Raw genomic sequence first — 22,799 nt, 5'->3', positions numbered from 1 at the left:
TAGTTCTAGACAAAAGCTGCCAGATGGCATGGACTAAGAGGAAGGCTGGAAGGATAGGGATCAACCCTGTGGGTTCTGGAGGATGGGTTTGGAGAAAGCAACAGGTCTGTGAATTTTTATCCCTACTTTTCAAAATTGAATTTCTTGATGTCTTGGGCTTGTACAAATCCACTCTCTACAATGCATTTTTAAATGTCTACTCTTGAGATTCCCATGCCCCACCTCAGGGAAAAGTCAACTGGTAAAGAAACTGTAAAGCACAGGGGTACCTCCCTCCTCTCCTTACAGACAGGGAAACTTAGCCCAGTGCTGGTGATACACGCTTTTAATCCCAGCACTCAGGAGGCAGAAGCAGGCAGATCTCTCCCTGTGAGTTCAAGACCAGCCTGGTCTACAGAGCAAGTTCCAGGACAGCCAGAACTGTTACACAGACAAACCCTGTCTCGAAAACCCAAAAAGAACAAACCTCAGACAGGGGAACTTGCTTTCTAGGTGAGGATGGCCCTGAAATGTCTGTTCCTCCTCCCTTTAGCCCCCAACTGCTAAGACTGGACACCACAGTTGGGTTATGAGGTGCTGGACCCATGGCTCATGCATGTCAAGCAAGCATTCCACCAAGCAAGTCATACCCCCAAATTCTGCCTTTTTCTTTGATTCATGCCAGTCTAGCAATATCCAGCAGGTTATCTCTCCTTTCAAAAACATATAAATATAAAGACTTATTCTCGGTTCTGAGTGCCTTTTTCTTGACACAATCACAATTACAGGTAGGTCCTAGAAGTGACTAAAAGCCATACAGTCTTTGGTATGCTCCCCTGTAACTAACAACACACCCTCTTTCCCTGTCTTTTTGTGTGAGAAGACAACCATTTTTTTTTATTACTTCTGCTCTGAACTTCAGAAACAAAAGAGTGGGTCGAGTAGCTAGCTCTCAAGAAGTGGCTGGACCATCCTCGGGCTTAGAGCTGCCTGCCGTTCCTAACATGAGGCAGAGCAGGGGGCAGGGCTGCAGCTAAGAGCAGCACTACGGTTGTTCCTGTAGCTCCCCTTCCCCCCACAGAAGTCATGCAACACTCTAGTTTGAATAGGGTTGGAAACACGGCTGACTGTAGGTGCGGATGCATGGGCATTTGTTGTTCTAACACCTCCATCTGGTGGACAGTTGTCAGCGCGTGCTTCTCCGGCTCTCAACCTTTCAAAAAGCCAGGCGAGGCTTAGAGGTAGGTACAGTTGGGGTGAGGGATTTGGGGGTAAGGAGGAGGAGGACTCCCAGCTTAAGAAGGGTGTTTCTCAGCCTAAAGAATGCCTTTCCAGTTACATCAACGGTTATTACCAATTCTCTAACACATAGCAAACTATGCTAAAACACAGCTCCAAAATCTGCAGCTTTTATAAAGGGGTTGCCGGCCCAAATGATTGTTCCCTGTGTGGATTTGAGTTTTCTTTTCCAAAGGTGCTGGAATGTAATTCAATGGTGGCCCTCTTGCTGTACATCTATGAGGTCCTGAGTCAGACTCCAATCACCATGAAAAGAGAAACAAGCCCACACTTTCATACCCGGTGATGCGAAGCACCCAGCCTAGACACTACACATAGCTGATGCCTAACTCCAGAGAGAATCCACCATAAAACAGAAATGCCACACTATGGGGTTTTCTAATGGCAGATAGACTGCCAAGTCTGTATGTTGGTGAAACAGTTTGATACTCATAGCTGTCGGGTAAAGTAGGGCATTTGAACCAAAATAACATTAACTTCTAGAATACTCCAAAATGTAATATAGCGGATTCTGAATGAATACTTTGAGATAAGACCTAGGGAAAAGGGGATAGTGTATAGCAATTTGTATTGGTATTCACACGCATGCACACAAACACACATACCATCATGCATAGTTCTGACAGGGCTGGACACAGAATGCATAGTCTCATGAATGCTTATTCAAGCGCTCTGAACACACCTGTACCCATCAACCATGTCCACTGTATCGGAGGTCATCATGGCCTCCTACCTCCCCGAGGGCCCCCACCCCTACCCTTCACCCCCACGTGTTACACTGGACTTCACCATGGCCTCCTACCTCCTTGATGGGACATTCCTGAGACAGTCGCTCTTGCAGCTCCTTCTGCAGTTCCTTCCTGGTGCCCAGTGACTGCTGGACTCGGAGAAAGTCCGACAGCTCCTTCAGCCCCGCATCAGTGAAGTATTTAGCAAAGTGGTCCACACTCTGTCTGTTCACCGGGAAGAGTTCCTGAAGGAGAAAAGTGGACGAGTGAACTCCAAGCGGCTCAGGTTAGGATGGAATGTCCCATGTTAATGCGCTTGTGGTCTCACACGCAGACGAGGACTGCTCTGCGGGAGATCACTAGTCTAGTACAGCCACTGAGCTGAGTGCCTTTAAAAAACGAGATGATTTTACAGAGGACGGCCCGAGACAGACACACTTGCTGTGCTCACTGGAACCAGACCACCCTCCCCCCTTTTCTTTCATTTTAATCAATAGCAGCACAGGACTAAATTTGCTCGACTAAATGAAAGATAAAAACTCTCGTGGAATAGTGGTGGCGCACACTTTTAATCCCTGCACTGGGGAGGCAGAGGCAAGCGGATCTCTGCAAGTTCCAGGCCAGCCTGATCTACAGAGCGAGCTCCAGGATGGCCAAGGCTGAGCACTGCTTCGAGAAACCCAAAAGAAACCCCCAAACCAAACCAAACAACAAAACCAAACCAAATCCAGCCAAACAACAGCAACAAGAAGCCTGAGGAAAACGGAATGGTGCTCGAGTTGCTTTTAAATTGAGAAGAAAAACCGACATCATTAGCCGCTCACACTGCTCCTTTGACTGAGTTCAAGTTCAGGAAGACACCAGCGGCTCCTCCTCCCCAGGGCCCTTCAGTCTCGCCCTGAGCAAATGCCGTTCCTCTGATCCAGACCCAGAAAAGGAGCAGCGGGATTCTCACCCCCACTGACATCGGTGGCTCTCAGTTCGGTTGAGAGTGAAGCCCAACCTAAACTTGCCTCGCCAACTGCTCGGTTTCTCACATAATTCTGATGGATTTTTTTTTCCTTAGCTGTTGTTAAAACAGCAATAACAAAAGAGCAGGACCCTAGCGGCTCTCCTCCTACCATCACTTCATTTTACCCTGCCCAGCCCGCACCTGCTCAGTAGCACTTAGTCACAGTCTCATCCTGTGTGACTCCAGCACCCATTTTCAAACTGCCATCAAGCATGAAAAACAGACATGTGCTTTTCTTTGGTTAGATCTGCATGCGTACAGTCAATGATTCTTTAATTCATCTCAGTGGAAGGACCTGCCATCATGGGGCTACTGCCAGGGAGAGTAGCCTTCTAGCTTGTTCAGATTAATGACATTAAAAAAAAAAAACACATTAAAACTTTAGTTTTGCGAAAAGTTATTATAACCAGAAAGGCTTTGAGTATGCTGGGCAGGTTCTGTACCATCAAATTACCACCACAGCCCTAAAGAGAAAGGTTTACTGTTGATAAAATGTCAATACCATGTCAATAAACATCTATATATGAGCATTTGCATCCCTTATAATTTTTTAATACAGGGATATGCATGTATCAGATAGAAAGTAAGAGAAGGGATTAATGTGGCTCACAGTTGGGGATAGCCATGTTGCAGGAGTGTCTTGTTCATGCACCAACTAGGAAGCATCAACAGTCACGTCAACACTCAGCTCGCTCGCTCGCTCGCTCTCTTTCCCTCCTCGTTTGGTGCATCACACTACCTGACAGGATGTCTTACCAGCACAGAGTACTCCCCGCCCTGTTCACCCTCTCTTGGAAAGCCGCACGCACCACGAAAGGCTTTCTCATGACTGGCTGTGGGGTATTCTATTTACTTAAAATATATAAGGCCATATGTAATACTAGAATGGATTTAGTCTTTCCATGATAACGAGAAATAAAAGGAACACAGGCCAGTTCAGCAGAGGCTGCCACGTCACTGACATGACCCCACGCTGACAGCAGTCGTGCAGACAACCTCTGATGCACACACACTTACAAGCAGCCGCTTGTCCAAGTTGGCTTTCCGCAAGGAAGAGGTAACAGAATTGGCGTCCTTCTCTGCCATCCAGGCTTTGAAAAGCTTGACAGCAAATGAGGCCGCAATGCCTGTGAAAGAAAAACGAGAATGTCATTCCTTTGTGCAGAGAGACCCCGTGTGAGGCTGTACAGGGCAACAGTTCTGACCAGGTTTCCTGAAATGGGAGAGGAGAAAAACAGACAGAACTGCCTGCACAGCTCTCTTGTCCTACTATAAAGAAAGCATCTTCGTGAGAAAGAACCAGGGCATGGTGGCTCATGCCCGTGATGCCAGCAACAAAAGCAGAGACAGGAGCACTGTTACAGAGACCGGAGCACTGTTACAGAGACAGGAGCACTGTTACAGAGACAGGAGCATTGTTACAGAGACAGAGCACCTGACTGACACAAGACGTCTGAGGACAGCTGGGCAACGTGGTGATATCCTACCAATAACAAAAACACATGAACAACAGCAACAAAAAAAAATCAACAAGGAAAAGAATTAAAATACTTTTCAGGAGTTAAGATGCTGAGGAAGCCTAGGTTTGATGTGGGAGAGCCTAGAGGGTGTGACTCTGGAGTGCCCACTGTCATTGAGACTGGGTTGAAGTTGGACACCCTGACAGTCAGAAACACAGTCTGAGAATCTATTTAAGATTCAGACTCATTTATTTAGCGTGTTGTTGAGTTAGGGTTTTGCGGTGTAGCTCAGGTTGGCGGGCTAGGAACACGTGGCTCTCCTGCCTCGGCTTTCCGAGCAGCCGAATGACAGCAGTGTAGTTCAAGGGACAGTCGATTTGTTAGGTGATGTCGGTAAGGACTGACAGTGACCCCTTGATGAGGATGGTTGCAACCTTCCGACTCATACACCAGGGCTGCTGAAAATGAAACACTTCTGGAATTTTAAAAGTAATTTAGATAGATGTGTAGATGTAAATCAGGAAGCCACTCAATCCCTTATCCATATTTTTTTTTTTTCGAGACAGTTTCTCTGTGGCTTTGGAGCCTGTCCTGGAACTAGTTCTTGTAGGCCAGGCTGGCCTCGAACTCACAGATCTCCGTCTGCCTCTGCCTCCTGAGTGCTGGGATTAAAGGCGTGCGCCACCACCGCCCGGCCTCCATATTTGAATCATGATTACTTCCAAAAATAAACTATTAGGTAGTTAGCAGACAGTTTTTCTGGAACACTTCCAATTTCTGAATACATGTTTATATAGCATTTGATGAAGATTTATGGTGTAGTTGAAATATTTAACTGATTTTCCTAAATTGAATGTCTGCCCAGTTTTTGTGGCATAAGCAGCTACCAATATTCCTTTCTAGAAGAATTCCTATTTCGGTCAAGCCAGGTTGACCTCTGGTGAGTCTCAGTGCTGGCACCTCTCGTTCTCGTTGGTCATTACCTCAGTGACCACAGCCGTCCGCACCATCCCACTGGCAAGGCTTCTGGACCTATATGCTAAGACACGCCTTACTGCCGAACATGAAACTGATCTGAGGACACTTGACAATGACCAGGGACACTCTTGGGATGAAGTCTAGGGCATGAATGATATTCTTGTTCACTCTGATGTCTGCCCTAACTTTACAGTTACTATTTCACTTAAAAGATGCGGGTCAGCAAATGGCTCTGAGAACCTGAGTTTAATCTCTGGAATCTGTATAAAGGCAAAGCTAGCATGAAAAAGTTGTGCACAGATCAACGCATGCATGCTGTGGCATTACACACACACACACACACACACCTCTAAGGAAATATGCTTATGTGTTATACTCTCAAGAATCTTGAGCTGACTGCTTTTGAAGATGAGCTCTCTTTCGGTGCCGTTGGTGGGGAAACCTGGGCCTGCACACTAGGCAGGTGCTGAATCACTGAGCTATACTCCCCACTCATAGTGCAAACTATAAACAATATTAGTAGCTCCTAGAATCAATATAAACTTTAATACAGTTAGGTAAGGAAGTAAAATTGAGACTATTCTGTAATCTGTTTTTTAAGAAAAAAATAAAGCGTGGTTGAAATCTGAAGCTTAAGAAAATCTATATTTAAGCCTATCGCTCTGTATTACAGGAGACACTCGACGGGAAACCCGGAAGGTTTTTAGAGTTACTCTCTTACTGAGTGGAACGGTCCTATTTTATTGGATGGTTATTAGATTGGAGTTGTAATCCTTTCCTAGTTAGGAGACTGTGAGCTATGAGGACGAAGCCACGATGCAAACACAAGATCACTCCCGTGGCAGAGACATTCTCCCCCCATTTCACTATAACCAATTTCAAATGCAAAAAGGTAAACAACCGAGTCCTACAACCATCACCCAACTTCTATGATGGTTGTTGTTAAAGATGTGTTATTTTTGTTTGATGTACATGTTTGTACCTGGGTATTATATATACACCTTATATGTGCATGTGCCCATGGGAGTCAGGAGAGGGCACTGGGTCTTCGGAGGTGATGGAGGGATAAGTAGTTAGGAACCACCTGACGGTGTTGGGAACTTAGTCCTTATCATCAGCAACGGTAGAAAGTGCTATCGACTACTGAACCCCACTCCCCACTTAGGGTTACATTAACTAGCAAGGCGATTATTTTCTATTGTGATGGCTAGGGTAATTCAGTATTATCAATGTGTAAGGTGTCAATTATACCTTCTTTTTCTATGTGTAAACAGCTAATAACATGAGATACATGGAAGGTCCTGAATTCTTTTCAGAAAAATACTTTCAAATTTCCCAGTGTTGACAATGAATAATAAATGATTCTAGAACCCTAACACTGTTGAGAATCTGTGTGATGCCAACTGTCTCTTGCCGGCACTCTAGCCCTATGGGCGTGAATGGAGCTGGGCTGTCCTACAGCAGGAGGAAAACTTCCCAGAAGAAACAGATGTTCTCACAAAAGCGCCTTTAATTTATTTTTAAGGAAAATCACTGTTTTATGTTAAATTATAATTTGCATACCATTATCCTCCCACAAGACAGCCCACTCTTGTTTTATTGTATAATCAATTATTGCAGCTGTGCAAACTGCCAAACTCTAGAATTCACGCACGCGTCTTTCTGCTGCAGCGATCTTGACTTGGAAACTATCCACTGTCCTTTGGACAATGAAGGCCTTTTCCCAAAGATATATTGACGTACATGTGTGCTTATGTATGTGCACATGTGTGTCTAAAGTCGGCAGAGTGTAGGCTACCCGGGAGCTGCAGTTAGAGCTGCTGGAAACACACCCCAGTCTTCCGTGAGAGCAGCGAGTGTGCTCGACTAGCATGCCATCTCACCCTGAAGGTCTTACAAATGTGACTAGAACCAACACTCCAGAACCCCGCCTTCATGTTTGTCTTCCTTCTTTGATTTAGGCAGGGCAACTGCTGTGTAGTTCAGGCTGGCCTGAAACTCACTCTGCAGCCTACGCTGGCCTTGAACCTGCGATGACCTTTGGGCTTCAGTCTCATGATAGGTCCCACAGATCTGAAGCTGAAATGGCTTAGAAGATGTTTTCTGTCTGAAGGTTCTTTTGAAAACGATGGGAAGGCCGGGCGGTGGTGGCGCACGCCTTTAATCCCAGCACTCGGGAGGCAGAGGCAGGCGGATCTCTGTGAGTTCAAGACCAGCCTGGTCTACAAGAGCTAGCTCCAGGACAGGCTCCAAAGCTGCAGAGAAACCCTGTCTCGAAAAACCAAAAAAGAAAACGAGGGGAAGTTTCTGGTTTCCACATGAAAATCGGAGTTGCTGGCTGGGATTTTATCTCCAAGGGCAAAAAGGTCCTACAAAGCACAAAGCACCCCTGGACAATGAAGTGTCTCACAAACCAAGAAGGCTGGGAGCATCTGAGCTGGAAGAAATGATTTGGACCTAACCAATTTCAAGGTGTTCACACTCTGCCTAAGGTTTTAGTTGGCAAGTGGAATTCGAATGCCTACAGCTGTGACATTCTTCTGATTCTTTATGATAAAAGTGAACTTTCTTATTTGGAAATATCCGTGTGCAAACACACACACACACACACACACACACACGGAGCGGGGGCGCTGTTCTGCCATTAACACTTCTTTCCTTTCTGCCTCACAGGCGGCAACGTCTGTAGCGTCCCTTTCTTTCCCCCCACGCACGCGACAAGACTCAAGCACGATTGATTACCTTCTTTGACTAAGCTGTCGGTGAAGAGACTGGTGAGGATGGCTGCCGGGAGCGTTCCGTTGCCCAGCAGAATACCGGACAGCATCGCCAACTTTGTCTGCTCTGCTTCAGAAAACGCTTTAAGGAAGAGGAGAAGCTGTGGGTCAAACAAAAGAGATCAAGTCTATACGTGCAGACACCAGGGTAGGAAGACGATGCAGTGAGAACAATCTGCCATGTCTAGGTGAGGAAACAGGTCACCATACCGTGTAAATGTCACAGGCTGGGCGCGCATGCGCAGCTACCACAGGCTGGAGGCTGGATACGCACGCGCAGCTGGCACACGCTGGGCACGTGCCCAATGACGAATGGATACTGTAGAAAGTCAGGCTGTCCGACACAGTACTTTTCTCAAGGTTCATGCACACGTAGCTATAGTCACAGTAAGAGACATTTGGGGACGGTGTGTATATATAATGTACGTGTGGCTATTGCACCTGAAAAGGAGGAAGCATACACACACACACACATACACACACACACACTATATGTATTCTGTAATATTTTGGCTTTCGCCCCTTCCCCAAGTTGGGTGACCACTTCCTCACCATGGCATATGCAAAGACTTTATTTTGGAAAGAACAAAATTTCAGGTTTACCGATTTACATGTAAGTGTGGGTCTGTGTATAATTGTCATGTATATGCAGGTGCCTGGAAAGTCCAGAAGGTGTGGGATCTCTGGAACTGGAATTACAGGCTATTATAAGTCATCTGATGAGCGCTGGGACCTGAACTCAGGCTCTTTGCAAGTGTAAGAAGCACTTTCCACTGCTGAGCCTCCTCTCCAGCCCCTTGAGCAAACTTTTTGCAAACACAAAACACAGCAGGAAAGATTCCATGTGAAGTAAGAACTTTGGGGGAGAAAGGGGTTTTGTCCAAGTCTTTAAAACATTCAAGAATCAAGCACATTGTTTCTTGGGTCATAGTTTAAACACAAGCCTTGCTAAGGAGGCAATGGAAGATACGGGATAAAGGAATTTCTAGATAGATCCTAAGATCTTAGAAAGTGAGAGAGGGTGACTTACAAATCTGAAATAAAGCAAAGGGGATTTTATGCCCCTCTTCGCACTGAGTTTTAAGTCCTTGGGGCTGTGGGAGGCGGTCCTCCTTTCCCTAACTTCGTTGCTTTACACTGTGACTACATTTTCTCAGGCTCATCATGTCTTAGATAAGACACTGACATTCCCCAGGGGCCTCCAATCACAACAGAAACCTGGCTGCGTTTTCATCATGCAGCACCAGTGAAAAGTTTCCAACATGAATACAGGTTTATATTAACATGAGGGGGACGCGATTCTCTTATTCGTTCTGTGACGTATGTAGAACACATGAATTCAGCATCCTTAGCATCCTAAAGACTTGTTTCAGAGCGGTCACACCACTCTGAGTAAGTGGAGGAACCGGAATCAAAGCATTTGACTTTAATCCACGTCTAGGAATCTCTCAGCAAAATGAGGCATCACCTCATGCCAGGGAGCAAGAGTGCTGAAGTTAAAAATTGCGTGAGTGTGTGTGTGTGTGTGTGTGTGTGTGTGTGTGCATGCACGTGTGCGATATGGTCTTGTTTTGTGGCCCAGGTGGACCCCAAGTTCAGGATCCTTCTGCCTTAGATATGTGAATTTACCTTTTTCATTTCATCTTCAAATGCTTTTTCCAAATATTTGTATCTCCTGATGAGTTTATTGAAGACCTAAACACAAAATATAAACAGAATCATTGAATTATGCAAACAATTTTAAAGGCCATAGAAAGAGGGGTGGAAATTATATCCACCGTCATAGCTCTGCAATGATAAAATGATAAAAGTTTTCACATCAAGACACTGGATCTATACGCATTTCACAGAAGGTACCATGACCCCAGGAAAAATAGGATCAAATACACACATCAGATAAAACCAATTCAAGAATGAAAACTGGGGCTGGAGAAGCAAATCCAAGGCTAAGAGTTCTTGCTACTGTTTCAGAGGATGGAGTTTGATTCCCAGCATCCAGGTCGGGAGGCTCAAAAGTTCCCATGACTCCACCTCTGAGGGAATAGGTTTCTGGCCTTCGAGCACAAATCCTTACATGAACACACACAAATAAACACAATGAAAGTAAGAATACAATCTGAAATGAGAAAATAGAGGAAAAAAGAATAGAAACAGAAATAGAATAAACAACAAATAAATGTTGGAAATAAAAAAAATAGTTTCAATCTTCCAGATGCAGAAGTTGGAAGAAACCAGACTTAGAAATTATGGTCCTCCCAGCTGTGGAAGCCTAGTGTCTGGAGCACTGGGGGCTTGATATGAGACCCAGCCCCCAAACCCCAAAAAGATAAGCTATGGAACGGAGTGTTACAGTTTAAACCCATGCCTTCTCAGGGCAGTTACAACTCTTACTTACACAGGAGAAATAAAGAAATGTAGAGGACAGATCAGTTTGACCGGTCCTGCTGTTCCATATGAAAACATCCCTCCCCCAGTCCCGCATTTTGATGAGGCCCGCTATGCAAATGCATGCTCCCCACTGAGCCACACTGCCAGCCCACAGCCCACTCTTTTAAATGGGTCCATATAGAACCAGAGCAGGGAAAACAGGCCTGGCTAGCTGCATGTGCAGACCTTTTCACGCGGCCCTAAAATGACTTACTTTTTTACCAAGCTAATATGGGCAAACTGACGCGCCATAATTTTAATATTCCCCTAAGAGCCAGCGAGTTTGGACATACTTGCACACATTTAACGGGGGGTTGACTTATGACTCTCCTACAGGTTTTATGCTATACAAGTATCTTTTCACCTCTCCTGATTCTTGAGACTGGCTCTACTGAAGCCCAAGCTGGTCTCCATCTCACTAAGTAGCTGAGGATGAGCACAGGCAGGCATCATGGCGCCCAGTTTATGCAATGCTGGGGGATCAAACCTCTGCTTTGTAAATGCTGGGCAATGCTCTACTAGCTGAATTACACTCCTAACCCTTTCTTACTCTTGATGTTTAAAACATTGATTTATTTTTGTGTATTGTTGCCTGTAGTGTGTGTGTGTGTGTGTGTGTGCACCATGTGCATGCATGGTGCCCTCGGAGATCAGAAGAGGTTGTTTGATCCCTGAGGACTGGGAATCCCCGGTAAGCTGTCATGTGGGTGCTGAGAATTAAACCTAGGTCTTGGAGAAGGGTCGGCAGCCCACGGTCTTGATCACTGCGGTGTCTCAGCTCTTCATACTCTTCAATAGCAATACCGTATGCATTCTATTACTGTAAGTCACAAAATCTCCAAATGAGTTGTACATTCATTTCCCTCCTTGGCATTACTGATAATCACCGTGGCCGTCTTATACATCCGCAAGTGGCCGCGAGCGGTCTTAAGACCAAGATATAAAACCAATCGGTCAAAGGGAGTGTGCAGCTTTAGTAGGAAAAGAAAGATCAAGACTGTTTTCTCCAAAAATAGGATGAATTTATAGAGAGCACCTGGGGAATTGTAGGTGGGGGCAAAGGGATGGTATCGTCTAAAACTTTAAGGCTCGTTAGGAATGCAACTGTGTGTTTTTTCCACGCACATGAGAGTTGACTAGCGCTGTTATTTAGAGATTCTTTCCCCATCATTATCTGTTTGGGGCTTCCGCTCCCCCTCTGCATGCCAGGCTCTACCTGAGCATAGTTTCGGATGGTTTCATGATCTTCGTTGGCTGAGAACACACAGTGGTTGGTCATCTTGGTCTTGTCACCGTCGTCTATGCGTGTCCCTCCAGGGGCTGGAAGACAGGTCCGCACAGTCAGGATGGTGTGAGGAGAGAGTAGGTGCAAAAACAGGCGCGGTGCGCTTCATAGGGCGCGTGCTTGCAAATAAAGACAGGCTGCCAAGCATCTGTTTCCAAGACAATCCAAGTAAGGAGACCAGTGTTGCAATCTACTTATCAGTCACAGCAATGAGGACACCAAAGTAGTTATCTACGTAAATTTGTATAATCTAGCATTAAGTTAACTTGTGATTTTCGACACTGGGTGGAAAGAGCCGCAGGTAGCCACTTTTGGTACTGGATGTAAGAAATGGGAATTTCTTCCCTTACCGAGCTGTCCATGGGGCTTTAAACTTCAATAACATTTTATAAGTAAATTAGTTTTCAAGAAGTCAGCTCCTGCAGGAGTCTATTTTCCTTAAAAACAACTTACACCCCCAATTTCATTAGCCCCTTTTAATGAACACAGCCAACGGAATTAAAATTATATTAAGATAATAATCTTCTCAAACCTCTGGATTAATTGTTTCTTCATGGTTAAAACTGAGGAACTGGAAAGTCTGACTTTTAACCTGCAGACTTTTCCCTGGGGAGGTAAAGGTTTTAAAAATGCATTCGTCCACACAACAGATAACGGTTATAGTATGATGACGATATGCTTGCACTTCAAATGTTCTCACAACATATTAGAAGCAAGTGTTAATTGCCTCTTCTTGGTTTTGGAACACTCCTACTTTTTGAGATAGTAGTAGTAGCAGGAAAAAAATGTATCCTTTGTGGCTACAATGTATTCTTTGTGGACACAATGTATCCCTTGCAGCTACTTTTTCTTAAGATAGAAGTAAAGGAAAAGACAAACATTCTTTGATGAAAGACCAAGAACAATAGGAGAACCTTGCGATATGAAGGAAATTCCTGCACGACTGGTCATTGGCAAAGTATCAGTTAAAGGAAGGACTTTTCTTAGTTCATCTTAAATCTGGACTCACAGGCATCTGGATTGTGTAAAATGGGCTAAGCTGTGTCAAACATATAACAGTCTGTTGCATACATGGGCACAGTGTGGAGGATGAAGTCTGTGCTGCAGAGCTAAATCGGCTACGGATTATAAATAAGCCCTGGAGGAAATCAAAGCATAGTGCGCAGATACTCAACACATTCACGGGGTCGGGGAGAAGGCTGGAAGAGTGGTAGGAAGGGCTCGCTAGCAATTTTATAGGATGGGAAGGAAATAAAGACAGCTCAGCACAGGCTGAATGATTAAGTCTGCTGCTTGGCAGTCACTGGGACCCTAAAACACAACATGCAGCTGCTATAAGAGAACGTGAATTGTTTACGGAAATGAGCTGCCCCCACGAACAGTTACAGTAACAAGGCTCTGTGGGGCTGACCAATGTGTGCCAGGATGCTAACCACCCTCACAGAGTTGCCAGTGCACTGATAAAATATAACCAGTGAATACTGAAAGTAATGCCAGAAAATGCCCTATTTCATTACAAATTTTAAAATACCAATTGTTAATTTAATTGACGAAGATCTATAAAAAGACATGCGTAGGAGATTCGTGATATAAGGCAACATGTTAAGAAAAACATTTCCTTTGCCTGCTAGGATCCTAATAGCTCCATCTTTTAATAGCGTGGTTGGTGATTTGCTAATCACACAGAGCAGGATACAGGGATGCGTCCACAAACACACTGGAACTCAATATTTTTAATTATCACTGGGGTGTAACTCAAATCACCCCAAATTTAACACTCATGGAGGTGAAAGGCAGACTATATAAACACAAATTAACACGCATAGCACCAGACACATGTAATATTGCTTTGTTATCAAAGCCGTGTGAGGGGAGAAACTTCTAGAAGGGACTAGCCAAAATATTATCAATGGTTATTTCTGGGTATTGAGATTTAAAATACTCTGTAGAGCTTTCTTGAGTTCTATAGCAATGAGTGAGTTGTATAAATGGTATCACAAATTAATTGAGAATACAGTGAAGCTTAGCAATGCAGAACAAGGCCGGGTGGTTTGTGGGGGCCACGTTCCACAGCAAAGCATGAGAATGGGGGTTCAGAGGAGGCTCGACCTCCAAACAAAGAAATGTATTCGCCCTGTCTCAAGGTAGATTGGCTTGGCCGGCAAATCTCTATTGGAAGTACAGATGACATCCGGGACAGCACTTGTATTATGTCAACTGCCTCATCCGTGCAGCTGGCACACTTCGGCTCCACTTCTAAGTGTTAGAAACAATCACAATATTTCCACAGATTTGCAGATCTCTCTCTTAAAATAAAACAAAAAAACGAAAACGTTTTATTTTATACGTTAGATGTTTTGCCTGCACAAACATAAGCGAGCCACATGTGTGGAGCACCGGTGAAGGCTGGAGATGGCTTTCAGTTATGGTTTAGAAACAGCGGGAGAGGGCAAAAAGACACACCACGCGGCAGGGCTCACGTGGGTGCTGGGAGGAGTTGAGAATTAGAAGGGAGAGGCGCAAAGGCCTGCCTGCCTCCCTCTTCAGAGAGGCCGTGGGAAAGAGGGAGAGGGAGGCGGGTGGAGTTTGTCTCGTATAAGGGGGCATAGTGCACGCGCACAGAAACCAGGTGATTACTGGCATGGCAGATGACACTGTCAGGACCCTGAGCAAGCCAGTCTAACTGCCTGAGTACTGACCAGCGCATGCGCGCAAGTATGATGACGTAACCTGCCAGGTCCCCAAGGGCAGGCCAATGCAAGTGCCTGAATGCTAACACATTGGATTGTGAGCCATCTTGTGTGCTGGGAATCAAACCTGGGTCCTTTAGAAGAGCAGCCAATGGTCTTTAACAGCAGAGTCATCTCTAGTACACCAATATCTCTTAGATAACCGAAACAAACTGACAACTTCTAATGGCGTGGAGCTACCATGGAAATCAGCGATAAGAACAAAGATCTAAATAGGCTGGAGACAACTCAGCTCTTCTAAGGACCAGAATTCAGATTTCCGAAACGTATACAAAATGCTCAGGGGGTAAACACGGGATTCCCTAGAGCAACCTGGCGAGCTGGAGTAGCCACATTAGCAAGCTTTGGGTTTGATTGAGAGACCCTGTCTTATTGGATAAGGTGGAAGAACTAACTATTAAGAACTATTAAGAATGAGTCCTGACATCAACATGAACACACGGAGGAGAAAAGAAACGCTGCCGTTTGACATCTGGGTTCTTCAAGCATGTGGGAAGGATCTAGAAGACATATACAAGCACACAAAGCCACAGCCTTCTAGACACCCGTGGCTTAGGGACACATGAAGCGATTGGCTCTTGGCTGAAGTGGCCGTGTCCTAGTGTGAACAGAAATTCTCAGTTCTATGTTCTATAAACTAGTCATCATTTAAACCTACATTAATACCATTTGGAATTAGAGTCTAGGTAAAACTTGCAGTTTTTTTTTTAATTAATGTAAGGATTAATGTAATGTAATTCCAAGGATTCTATCCTAAGAGGAAATGTGGTAACAGAATTGAGATGCATACATACTATAAGAACATGCTAAACATGCTAAAACCATAGGGCTTACCAAGCATGCTGCCAGCCACCAGGATATCAAAGAGTGTGTCTGCATAGCGACGATAATCTAATCGTGAGCCAGTAGAATCCAAAAATTTGGCTACAGCTTCGAGGTCATCACCTGCCTCATTAAGCCCCTGGACAAGTGTATCCCTGAAGACTGTGGGTTCGAATTTCTCTTTTTCATCTGAAAAAAAAACAAAACAAAACAAACAACAACAACAAAAAACCAATTAGTTCCGTGTGTGTAAATAAAGTTCTGAAAGAAACTGGCCATATAGATTTCCATGCTCTAAAACTCCTCGTTCAGACATCTGTCCTGACAAACTGACTGACTCTGGACATTAAGGCCTCCAAACATTTTAAGTATCTAACACACAAATAACATTAATGATTGTTCATTTGTGTCATTTGTAGGTGAGGCTAATGTAATGACACTGTATGAAAGAGGGGACCATGAAGATTATGTCCAGTCACAAGAGATAGGAGGACAGGAGGGACGCAGGCAAAGGACTGGATCCCCTGCTTCTGTAGGAGGATGTGAACAATTAATACTGCTGAGAGAGAGGGAGGGAGGGAGAGAGAGAGAGAGAGAGCCATAGGAAAATGTGATTTGGCTTCATGAATGGGAAAATCAAAAGCATTAGTTAAAAGAGTCAAGAGACCCTGTTTCTGTAACTACATCTCAGAGCTGTTTGCCTAAACTACACGCTTGCTTAATTTTGGTATCAGTAAAACTGTCCAGCTTGTACTGAATGGCTACGTGCAGCTGTCTGCCGTGAGAATGGTAATAAGTCATTAACATCACTTATACCAGAACCACAGTATGTGTGTGTGTGTGGGGGGGTGAGGTGCCACGAACACATATATGGATTAATAGCAACAGTGTTCGCTACACAAGAGATAAAAGACCCTTTGATGCTGCAACAAAAACATTGTCTATCTTTCTCATGAATATCTTCTCAAAAAACAAACAAAAACTACAATATAAATGATGTCAAAACAATAAAGTTTGTAAAAAAAAAAAGTAAAAGCTAAGTTTATTTTATTAATTATCTCCATTTTGTCCCCAAAGAGGCAGAGCTTGGGTAGGATGTAAGAGCCACCCAACACCAAACACAAGCAACCTGGTTCCACAGCTGCACTGTGGAACAGGGCTACCCAGAGTTCCATCATACCAGTAAGGAGAGCAGGGCACCCTTCAATCTCTTCTCAGTTCTAATAATCTGATTAGAGTGTTACACACGCACGCGCGCTCACGCACACACATACAACACAACCTACCCCTTTTCCGGGTTTTGAACCGCTGGCCTGTTAGTACTGGCTTCTGATGCTTATTCATAAAATTACTGAAAAAGAAAACAAAGTTTGTGTGCTTTGAATTAGCCATCCAAATACCTATGTAGATAATAAACACATGTTCAACCTCAACCATGCAAGAATATGGATTTTAAATTACTGGATTAGCAAAATGTGAACATTTACCTAAAACCACTTTTGGGAAAGGTTGGAAAACAACCACACGCATCAACTTTAACTTCATGCCCTGCTTTTAGGGAGTGTATGGTATCTGTATACACACACACACACACACACACACACATATGTAATTACGTACATGTATGTACACCGCAGCAATTGCTTTATTACTGTTCTCCTTTAACCATACCCAGACCAAGGCGAACATACATGTATGTGAAAGATACAGTTGCAGCATACAACATGTGTCTAGCTAAGTAAATTACAATTTAACCACCACATAGAAACTTGCACAGACTTCCCAAAGGATGAATTAGATCTACCTGTGCCACTTCTCGGGTTCTGGCTCCATCTCTGTGATGTAATTATACTCATTCCTCGTTTCTTCCCATCACCTACTGGGCTGCAACCTCACTGTCCCCTGCTTTTGCTCCAAAAGACAAGATGACGTCCAGTTTCTGAGGCAACATACCTGCCTCTTTCAGGGTGGCTCCCAACTGTAGGCATGTGGTCACTTTATCCAGCATCCTTCTCTTTCACCTTGGTCATCTGATTGACTGTGGCCTGTTCCACCCTGAGTGTCTAACTTCAATGAAGTTAGGAAACTTGTGGGTTTTTACATTGTTTCCTGTCTTTAACACTTAACAATTAAGCAACCTGTAAGCATTTAAATATTTAACCAGTAAGCAGCTGTGCTAACATGGAACAATGTTCCACTGTTAATAGGAAAAAAAAAATCCCATCAAAGACGGTCAAGTTTAACTTACATATTTATAAAGACGGTAAATGTAGTATGTGCTTTCTCTATGTAAGAAAAATTTAAGTACTGAGATACCTAAAATTAGTTCTCTAAGACATTTTAACAATAATAACATGAATACACACCAAAAATATCTAGATTGCTTAAATCACAGAGGCCATGTAAGATGATAGTTATACTCCATTTAACATTTATCATTTAAAAATGTTTTAGTACTACAAAAACACTTATAGACTGATTTGAACATGACTAGATTTCTTCAGTTACAACATCCAATACTCAAAAAAATCTGCAGGACTCAAGCATTGTTTTTTCTTTTTTCTAAAATTTAAAAGACTCATTAGCAGTATGAAAAAATCCTGATTCAATTTATAAAATAAATGTTCCTTCCCCAGTCGGGGCTGTTGATGGGCAGTAGAACATTTCCGGGCATGCGTGAGGTCTTGGGTTCAGCCCCAGAACCAGACACAATTCTCCTCACAACCGAGAACTTCACGTGGATTGTTATTGAAGAAACAAAGTTAGCTACAAACAAAGCAACAGATGCCAAACAGAATTTGTTTCAGCCCTGTGCTGTTAACACCTCACAGTGAAGGAACCGCACTGGGAGGTGAGGACAGCCAGCCTGGGGAGGACTTGAGAGTATAAACCCCTCATCCGTGCTACCCCAGTTCTTCCAACGGATACTGGAAAAGTAGTGCCCACATACAGATTACTTATATAAACTCACTCAGAAATCCCCGGGTTGATATTTTATTAGATTCACTGCAGATCAGCAGACATTGAACTGGTGTGACAGTGGGGAAATCATCCCTTGTATCTCTCTCATCACCCCTTGTATCTCCCTCATCCCCTGTATCTCCCTCATCACCCCCTGTATCTCCCTCATCACCCCCTGTATCTCCCTCATCCCCCCCTGTATCTCCCTCATCCCCTGTATCTCCCTCATCATCCCCAGCATCTCCCTCATCCCCTGTATCTCTCTCATCATCCCAGCACCTCCCTCATCAAACTCCAGCATCTCCCTCATCATCCCCCCGTATCTCCCTCCCTCCCCTGTATCTCCCTCATCATCCCTCAGAACAACAAACGACCCAATATATCATCATTCGACAAACAACAATCACCAAGAGTTGGAGTCTCATTAGGAAATCTGGGAACAAAAAATAAAATGTAAAATGTAGTCCTGTGTCAAAATGTTCTTATTTTGTAAGTATTTGGGAAAATTCAAGTGTGAGCTTTCGCTAAAAGTTTTATTTTTGATCCAGAACATGAATTCAAAGAGTCCACCGATTAATGATGTCTTTGCACCCTATTCTCATACCCCCTCCACACACACACTGAAGTACCACAAAACACTTCATTTTGAAAGTTTTAGCTTTTAGATCAGCTTCAGTTCTAAATGCTTAAGTTTTCTTCCTGCCTGGTCACGAAATCTTACCGTCAACACCATCTAGTCTACGTGGAGAATAACTGAGAAACACACTCACACACACAGACACACGCAAAGACTTATACACACCAGCACAATCTGAAACAGACAAAATCTGTCCGCCACAGCCAGGACACTGGTCATGGAGAGGTCACTATCTGCAGCGAGGCACACTTCAGCCAGGACACTGGTCACGGAGAGGTCACTATCTGTGGCGAGGCACACTTTCCTCTAATTTTAGTTCCCCGTGCTACCCTGTAATCTGCTCCAGTGAGGGTCAGTCTTTACCAGGTCCTCACTGAGCCCCTTTGAAAGCCCTGGCCTCAGAAAAAACAGGGCACTTGGAATTAAGCACTGGGTCAGACCGACCACAGATGAGCTACAAGAAAAGAACTTAATTTTCCCCCTCTCTTTAAATGAGTGACCGTTTGCCTCAGTACTTGGAGGTTGGTGCATATGATCTGGTTTGGTTCCTGTGTGGTCTGGTTTAGTTCATCTGTAAATTTTGATGGTCTGCCTTCCATGGCATGACATCACTGCACTAAGTATATAACAGCGATGCTATCTGCTCACACAGCTTGAACTTAGGAAAATAAATATTCTAAAGCAGAGGCCACAACATTTATTTTTCTTCTGTAAAAGGAGAGAAAAATATGCCCAACTTTTTGGTCCTATCTCTACTCCAGCTGCTACCGTCGGAAGAAGCCTCATGCAAACAAATCCTGAGAGATGGCTCAGAGACAATGGTCAAGTCCTCTGAGTTAGCAGCCCTGAAGTTGTCCCGAGTACTTCATAGTTCAAAATTAATCTTTGGGTGGTGTTTGTCATCTTAATGGCATTATCACAACCCAGGTGGAATTGTTATTGTTTATTATCCATCTTCTCTTTGGAGACTTTAAAGGTCAATGCTAGGAATGGTCATGGTTCACTACAAAAATACTTAAAGATTTTAAATGTCACATACAGCAGATCTCCCCCTAGGTTGTTTCTTCCTACGGTCCTTTGGAAAAGCCCACAAGATACATCAGAACCATAATGCTAATGGGACCGTGATTAAAACTAGGGTCTTTTGAAAACTTACTCTGTGCATGCATCACGGCTAAAAAACCCACATGTAGCCTCAGCTCTTGGTGTAGTGGCTAAAACCCAAAAGCTGACCATAGCCCCGTGGTTTCGTAAAACTACTTGTGACCCCATGCCCCAGGGCTTGTGGGGCATATACAGAAACCGTGGGTGGAAGATTTCTGGGTATCTTGCATCAGCAAGATGCTTCAAGTGTATGTTAGCTATGACATCCCCCTTGTGTAGGGTTGAGGACTTGTGGGCTTTGCTCCATCCAGTTCAGCATGCTTATTGGTGCCACCCTTTGCTCATGCTTGGTCAGTCATGTCGGTGAGACTTTTAAGAGCATATGGTACGGCATCAGAACTTAGATAGGTGTCACACGGGGAGGTCGCCAGGGTCCCAAGAAAACTCCGGAGCTCTGTAGCATTGTCAGCAGTGGGGACAGCAGACTGGCTTCACCCTCTGCTGCCCCAGATTGGGGGGGGGGGTGAACTTCCAGACTGTAGGAGAAGTCTGACTACTGCATCTTTGCCTCTGCTACTGTTTCAGCAGAGGCCAGGAGGCCCAGAGGCTAGTATCTTGTAACAAATATTTCTTTGTGGACACAGTCAGCAGCTGCTCTGACCTGTCAAATTTGCTACTTTAGGGGTAGATACTTAGTGCTCACTGAACCTGTGGGCACACAGCAGACAATAGGGGAAATGTCACAGCTAGAATCTTACAGCTAATCTGTATTTATGGCGGGGTAGAAGAAGGGTAGATATATAGTGCCCAGTGAACCTGTGGGCACACAGCACAGAGAACAGGGGAAATGTCACAGCTAATCTGTACATAGATCACGTGCAGAGAACAACTTGCTGGAATCAGTTCTATCCTTTTGTAATATGGGTCCTAAGGGTCTCAGTCCAGAAGTCAGGCTCGGTGCCAGGCACCCTTACTCATTGAGCTGTTCTGCTGGCTGGAGCCAAGTCTTTAACAAAGCATGCTTCACACGTGGGCAAGTCCGTCAGTATGGAAACTGGGTTCTACACAGTGTTGATATGGGGCTCTCCTGGCCCCCATTATACCTGTGAAACTCGGTTCTCATGAAGTCTGACCTGGAGACAACAACTTAGCCAGGTTTCTAGGGCTGCCTGCCACACTGTGCCCATGGTCCTTTGCGGAGCTGGGCTGGCCTACTTTTCCAGAACACTGGTACTTAGGAAGAAGGTGTGTAACTAGCAACAGGGAGGCCACCACCTGTGTGAGCTGGCAGGCGACTGTAGGCCATTAACGCCTTAGAGCCATCTGGTACCCCAAACCCTGGGGCTGGGTGGGTCAACTCTTTACCTCTAGAGCCTTTTCTGTTCCCGTTGAAGCGGCAGAAAGATAGGAGGAGAGGGAAACACCCAGCTCAACTCCTCAGGACGAGAAGACTCCTTTCTGCTGCCCAATCAGATAGCCTTTCCATATCACCTGGAGGCTACCGTGCTCCCTCCCCTGCTTACAGACAAGACAGGCTCCTGTTGCCAAGAGAGGCTCTTTGGGGCAACTGGCCACGCTGCCCACTGGCTGAAGGCTCCCAGAAAGCTAGCCTGTCTCCTCCTTCTTAGTTTTCTTTCTATGGCTCCAAGGCTATCTTCCTCTGCCCAGTCTCTAGTGTAAATGTGGAAGGTCACCTCCAGTTATTGAGAGCTGGGGAGTGGGGAGACAAGAACCAACCTTTTGTGTTTTTTTGCAAGGTGCCACAGGGAGGCTGCTTTTGCTGAAGAGACATTCTCAAAAGGGAAGGCTGTGGGAACAGGTTGTTTCCCATATGTGAGAGATAGAGAGAGAGCTAGTTAGGGGCAATCTGAGATCTGGGTACATGCCCAGGAATGGAATAGCTGGGCCATCTGATAGTTGCGGCAATGCGCTATGATGAAAATATCTTATATTCTGAGAGACTAGAAATTTTGTTGGAACTCACAGCCAGAGTTAATAATACACACCAGGGTCATTTAAGATTCAAGACTGCTAGCCTACTGGGTACTCAGCCTGTTTAACCTGCCTTTAAGAAACAATGTAACAAGCAGCGTTACTTGCCTTGGATTTCCCTGTAATCAGCTTTTACAACCTAAACTAATACATAGATGTAATCTTCCATTATGTATTCTCCGGTGTTCATGATCCAGACGTGTGTGTGTGTGTGTGTGTGTGTGTGTGTGTGTGTATGTTTTTTCCTTTTTTTGATTTTTATTGAGCTCTGCATTTTTCTCTGCTCCCTCCCCCCCCCTTTTTTTTGGTTTTTCAAGACAAAGTTTCTCTTGTAGCCTTAGAACCTGTCTTGGAACTAGCTCTTGTAACCAGGCTGGCCTTGAACTCACAGAGACCCGCCTGCCTCTGCCTCCCAAGGACTGGGATTAAAGGTGTGTGCCACCACAACTTGAATTCACAGAGGTCTGTCTGCCTCTGCCTCCCAAGCTTTGGGATTAAAAGGCATATGCCACTACCGCCAGGTGTGTGTTTGCGTGTGTTAATGCTAATCATTTGCTAGGCTGAGAAGTGACCTTATAAAAAGGAATA

General features: G+C 44.6%; 1 protein-coding gene across 1 annotated transcript in view; it reads right to left on the bottom strand.

Moving 5' to 3' along the window:
• The window catches only part of Bzw2 (basic leucine zipper and W2 domains 2), a 44,091-nt gene that overhangs the window by 7,756 nt on the left and 13,536 nt on the right, over nucleotides 1-22,799 (bottom strand). Inside the window, exons 2-8 of the mRNA XM_038336722.1 lie at nucleotides 16,804-16,868; nucleotides 15,530-15,706; nucleotides 11,877-11,980; nucleotides 9,863-9,928; nucleotides 8,199-8,334; nucleotides 4,036-4,145; nucleotides 2,081-2,251 (exon numbers count right to left, since the gene is read on the bottom strand). Of these exons, the coding sequence (XP_038192650.1) occupies nucleotides 2,081-2,251; nucleotides 4,036-4,145; nucleotides 8,199-8,334; nucleotides 9,863-9,928; nucleotides 11,877-11,980; nucleotides 15,530-15,706; nucleotides 16,804-16,861 (822 nt within the window). The 5' untranslated portion in view covers nucleotides 16,862-16,868. The remainder of the gene's footprint in view (nucleotides 1-2,080; nucleotides 2,252-4,035; nucleotides 4,146-8,198; nucleotides 8,335-9,862; nucleotides 9,929-11,876; nucleotides 11,981-15,529; nucleotides 15,707-16,803; nucleotides 16,869-22,799) is intronic.

Source organism: Arvicola amphibius, chromosome 7, assembly GCF_903992535.2.
Source record: "Arvicola amphibius chromosome 7, mArvAmp1.2, whole genome shotgun sequence".
Taxonomy (NCBI): Eukaryota; Metazoa; Chordata; class Mammalia; order Rodentia; family Cricetidae; genus Arvicola; species Arvicola amphibius.
The sequence above is the reverse complement of the archived record's forward strand: the minus strand, read 5'-3'. Positions and strand labels throughout refer to the sequence as shown.